General features: G+C 33.9%; 1 protein-coding gene across 2 annotated transcripts in view; it reads right to left on the bottom strand.

Moving 5' to 3' along the window:
* mfsd14a1 (major facilitator superfamily domain containing 14A 1) overlaps positions 1-4,709 on the bottom strand; it is a 22,327-nt gene extending 17,618 nt beyond the window's left edge. The window contains exons 1-2 of one of the 2 annotated variants that reach the window (XR_012397353.1): positions 4,443-4,703; positions 1,032-1,127 (exon numbers count right to left, since the gene is read on the bottom strand). Coding sequence is in view for 1 of the 2 variants with exons in the window: in NM_213527.2 (NP_998692.2) it covers positions 1,032-1,127; positions 4,443-4,520 (174 nt within the window). In the remaining variant the exon portion in view is untranslated. Of the gene's footprint in view, positions 1-1,031; positions 1,128-4,442 lie in introns of both variants that reach the window. The other variant, NM_213527.2, reaches the window with a different exon arrangement.
* Between the last annotated feature and the right edge of the window lie 605 nt (positions 4,710-5,314).

Here is a 5,314-nt window from a genome sequence, read left to right as displayed (position 1 = left end):
TCTAAGACAATCGCGAAAACAGGCGCACTTCCGCATTTTAGAATAAGGTCAATAGAAGATTATAGTAGATTGAAACTATGTCGGTCCAGTTTACAGTGTTGAAGTTCAGTTCAGTTCAGTGTGGTTAAATATTCACTGCTGAAAGTCCAAACACTGACGAGGAATCCATTGATGTACAAGTCCCAAACCATGCAAGCCAGTGGCGACAGCGATGAGAAAAAAACTTTACCAATTGACGAAAGTGAAGGAGAAAAAAAAACTCGAGAAACCAGACTCAGTTGGGCACGACCATTTCTCCTAGGGCCAAAATCATGTATTATTTCCACTGGTTGGACTACTTCACCTGCTTGCTGCCACCACTGTATTATCATTTTGTATTATGTCTATATATTATTAAGACACTGACACTTTATATTTACAAGCTTTTTGCACTATATACTGTTTGCATTATACTGTATGTTTTGCACGACACTAGTTTGAACTCCTTGCCATGTGCCCTTAAGTGTAATTGTATTGTTTACAATCTTATTTTTACTTATTTATTTAGATTATATTACATGTGTGATTGTATTTATTGTCATTTCTTTTTTAAATTCTAGTTTTTGTATTAGTATTATCTGTAAGGCACCTAGGGTCTGAGAGTAACGCAGTTTCCTTTCTCTGTATGTCCTGCATATTAGGTTAAATTGACAATAAAGCTGACTTTGACTTGACTTTTTACTGATATTTTGATTTCGGTTGATGATTAATGACTGCATCTTTAGGTCAAGCAAAGACTTTATTTATATAAAAGAAAATTGGCAGCCAAAAAATAAATAAATGTTCACAATTTGCTGTAGAATAAAAAAGCTGTATGTAAATGCCTCTGTATAAACCATCAGAATATAGATTTAAAAACTGTTGTTTGAATCTACTGTGCTGCAAAAACTCCTTTAAAACGTGTATTTTGAATGCTTTCTTTACATTAGACTGAAATGAAAAGCCTCAAGTTAACAGATACTGCTTTTTTTGCCTGCAATAGTACACCTTACCCCCAAAGTCGGCGCTGTGAGCAAACCCCAAGCGAAGAACTCCAGAAATATGACGATAACGGCGTGATAAACACTGGGGGAACCAAAGCCTTGAGGCTGGAGAGAGAAAAAACAGAGATGTACACCATCAGGAGAAAATAAGGGCAGCATTAATGCACATCATTAGAGCTGAGGTTTGGTTTTGGTTACACATTAGCACTGTTTGTGGCCTAATCTATCAAACTAGTGTATAAGCGAGACCATTATGCAATATGACGCATGCATCTGTTCGTTTGCTAAGCAGAAAAACACAGATTTTTTTTTTTTTGTGGAAAAATGTTTAGTCTAATTGTGCTGTTAATTGTAATTTTTTTTGGTCTTTGACTTGAAACCTGAATTGCTGACTTTACTGAAATAAAATAAGCTTAAGATGAGGAACGTCAACTACTACTTTATATTTAAATAACACTAAGCTAAAAATAAAGATTAAAAATGTATTTAGAAATCATACACCTATACCAATTACTTAAACCTAAATTTTTAAACAGTCATAATTTTTAATACATTTAATTTAAAACTACTAAATTTAAAGTACTAAATTTAGTAAAACTAAGAATAGAATTGTTTCCCAGTGTTGGGTTGCGGCTGGAAGGGCATCCGCTGCTTAAAATATATTCTGGATAAGTTGGTGGTTCATTCCACTGTGGTGGCCCCTGATTAATAAAGGGACTAAGCCGAAAATAAAATGAATGAATAAAGAACGGAATTGTATCAAATAAAAAAATAACAATAATAATAAAAGTTAAGAGATGGCAACAAAAATGACAAATTTAAACAAATAACAGCATAATGTAGGCGTTTTTGGGGGGGGGGGGGGGGGGGTAACTGTAATAAAACTAAAACTAAAATTAAACAGCGTTTATAAAAAACACATTCACAATATAAAGATTTATCAAAATAAAAAGATAATACAATATTGAAACAACAACAATAATAATAAATCTAAAATACTAAATAAAAGTTTTACAATTTAATTTTGATAGAGTCATTGACAGAAACTCTATATGAGCAATTGCAGCGTTATGGATGTGACATTTGCAGTAAAAACTCAAAACATTTATTCACGTAGAAGTATATGTTAACATTATATAGAAACATCGGTTTACATATTCCAGAACAACTGACCACAGAGTTATGGGAAAACATCAATCTGTAAACATGTTTTGTACTTTAGATGAGAAAAATAAACATGCGTTATAGATGTGTCCAAAAAATGTGCGAGTTTAGAGCATACAACATGCTTTGTGGAAATTCTGTGAATTATACTGCACAACCCAAAAGAAATTATGATAATCAAAAGGATAAGTCGGCTGTCTAGAACAAAAATTATTGATTTTATTTTATTTTTGCATTTATGAGGAAAGTGTTGTTATGGATGTGACAAGAAATTGTCACTTGTGCAACTTTGGCAGGGCTCAACAATAAGGACTGCCCGATGGCCCGGGACCAGCAGTGAGATGCTCGTGACAGTAGACAGGATCGTTCCTGGCCCGATCAGGCCACTAATGCGCTGTCACTAAAGTTTAATTTGCCTGTGACTATCTGTCAATTGCATGCAAAAACAATCAGAATTGAGAAACAGTTTGTGTTTTTAAGCCTTCAAATGCTACCTTCTCAGTTCCTCTTATCTGATTGGATGTTGTGAGAATGTTATTTTTTTCCGCAACAACCAGTACAGCGAAGAGACAGCAACATGGCGGCAACATCAAGTGATGATGCTAAAGGAAATCATTTGTTTTTAATGTCTTGGAAGCTGACATTTACGAGGGTACACTACACCATGACTAAAACATGAAGTAATGTTGTGTACAGTTTGCCGTCAGTTTGGGCAGGTCAGCCATCTTTTGTTTTGCAATAAAATACCTGCACATTTTGCTACTTTTGTTTGCTAAACACTTTGAATTTTACTTATTATACATTTAGTAAGATTTTTTAAATATTTAAATTCTAGATTTACAAACATTTTGACACATTTATTTATTTTTGTATTTGTGGCTAAGAAATAGCTATTAACTTTTTTTGGTAGGGCCAGTGAAAATATTGGCAGGGCAAGTAAAAATCTGAACCACTGGTCCGATCAGGCAAGTAGAAAAAAATGCTTAGCGTTGAAGCCTGTTTGGTAAATCAAATATAATAGTTTGAAAACATTGACGGAAACATTTTTGAGTTTTTCTAAAATACTGTAAAATACTTGCTTACACAAAAAACTTACAAAAGGTTTCCAAACTTTGATGAAAACCTAATTTTTTCATGGCAAGGTTGACATTAGCATGGAATTGCTCATATATATTTTTAACTGGATCCATATTTAAAACTAAGCCTTTCAAAGTTTATACAAATATATATATATATACATATATATATATATATATATATATATATATATATATATATATATATATATATATATATATATATATATATATATATTAAAAACAGGGAAAGGTAAGTGCAAAAGTATGGATTTTATAATTAGGATTAAAACCAAACTAAAATAAAACATGAAAATCTAAAAGTCTGTAATAAGTGTAATAAAAATAAATGTTGTAAGTGTAAAAATATGAGCAAAAGAACATCCTGAAGGGCATTCAATATATTCATTATAATTCAATATAACATTAAGCATCCGACAGGCTCAATATTAAATTACAAAGATGCAGATCACATTAACACTGAGGCGGTAAGTTACCACAGATGAAATCAACACTGCACTTTGATTTCATAATACTAACAGACTACCACAATCATATATCGTATTACTCATTTTAAATAACAGAAGTGAAACTAAACCTTCTAAACTAAAAAAATATACAATTTCTAGAAACACTTTTGTTTGTATCAAATATCAAAAAAGCAAAATTGGTTCTGCGATTATGTTATGATTTTATTAGTTAAACGATTAATCACATCCTAAATGAAAGTTAATATTTACAAAACATTTTTTTCGTACGGAGTATAGAGTATATGTTTGTATGTATGACTATATAGTCAACTAAAAAATAATTTTAAAACAATTTAAGCCTTTCCTATATGCTTGATTCACATAACTAAAAATAGAACAAATTATAATAATTACTGCCACACTTAATAATAATGACAGATGAACTGGGCATTTTTAAACCCTCATAATGTGTCGTCAAAGCAATAAAAATCTCTTATATAATCATCTAAAAGGTTAATCTTCAGATTTACGTGCCCTGATGTGATTTATTGACGCTTACGGGAAGTAAACGTTGATGTTTACAGCCACGACAGACAGATTACACTCCATTGAGAGTCACATACTAACATACAAATTATGAATATGACTATTTAAGGCTTAAACCTTTGTCTTTTGGGTGTTTGTGAGTGTTTGTTGTGGCTAAAACTCACCGTTCCTCCATCCTTGATGATGATTTTCTTCGCCAGCAACAAACTGCGATTCACTCGCTTCTTCTTTTTCTGGGTCATATTATCATCCTAGTTCTCCGCACTAGGTTGAAAACGGCCGCAGTTTACCGTAAACGCATGTGTGTGGATGAGGAGCGGGCGACCGAGGAGGGGAAAAAGGGGTGAATTTCAACAATTTCGGGCTGTTTTGCGTCCATTCAGTTTCGCATCATGTACACAGCAGCCATCTTCCCGAGGAGAGACGCATGGTGTGCGCGATGACGTAGGAATCATTCGATTGCCGCTTGGCCACGCCCTCGCACAGCGCGCGCACACGTGGTCAAAACAGGAAAACTATGAAAAAAAGTCGTTTTGCTTTTAAAGGCGGTTTATTTCAAGTTGCTCTATTTAAAATAAAATAAAATACCCAGTACCTATTTTGTTTGTTTTAGATTATCATCCTAATTTATCTAAATAACCTAAATGTCACCATGTACTATTCATTGTTAAAAGAAATGTTCTCAGTTTGCTTCATTCATTCATTCATTCATTTATTCATTTTCCTTCAGCTTGTCGCCACAGTGGAATAAACCGCCAACTTATTCAGCACGTTTTACACAGCGGATGCCATTCCAGCTGCAACCCAGTTTTGGAAATACCCATACACTCTCATTCACTAGGGACAATTTAGCTTATTCAATTCACCTGTACCGCATGTCTTTGGAATTCGGAGCACCCGGAGCAAACCCACGCCAACACGGGGAGAACATGCAAACTCCACACAGAAATGGCAACTGACCCAGCCGGGACTCAAACCAATGACCTTCTTGCTGTGAGGCGACAGTGCTAACCACTGAGCCACCTCGTCACCCCTT

Source organism: Danio rerio, chromosome 22, assembly GCF_049306965.1.
Source record: "Danio rerio strain Tuebingen ecotype United States chromosome 22, GRCz12tu, whole genome shotgun sequence".
Lineage (NCBI taxonomy): Eukaryota > Metazoa > Chordata > Actinopteri > Cypriniformes > Danionidae > Danio > Danio rerio.
Note: the sequence above shows the minus strand (reverse complement) of the source record. Positions and strands in the feature narration are given on the sequence as shown.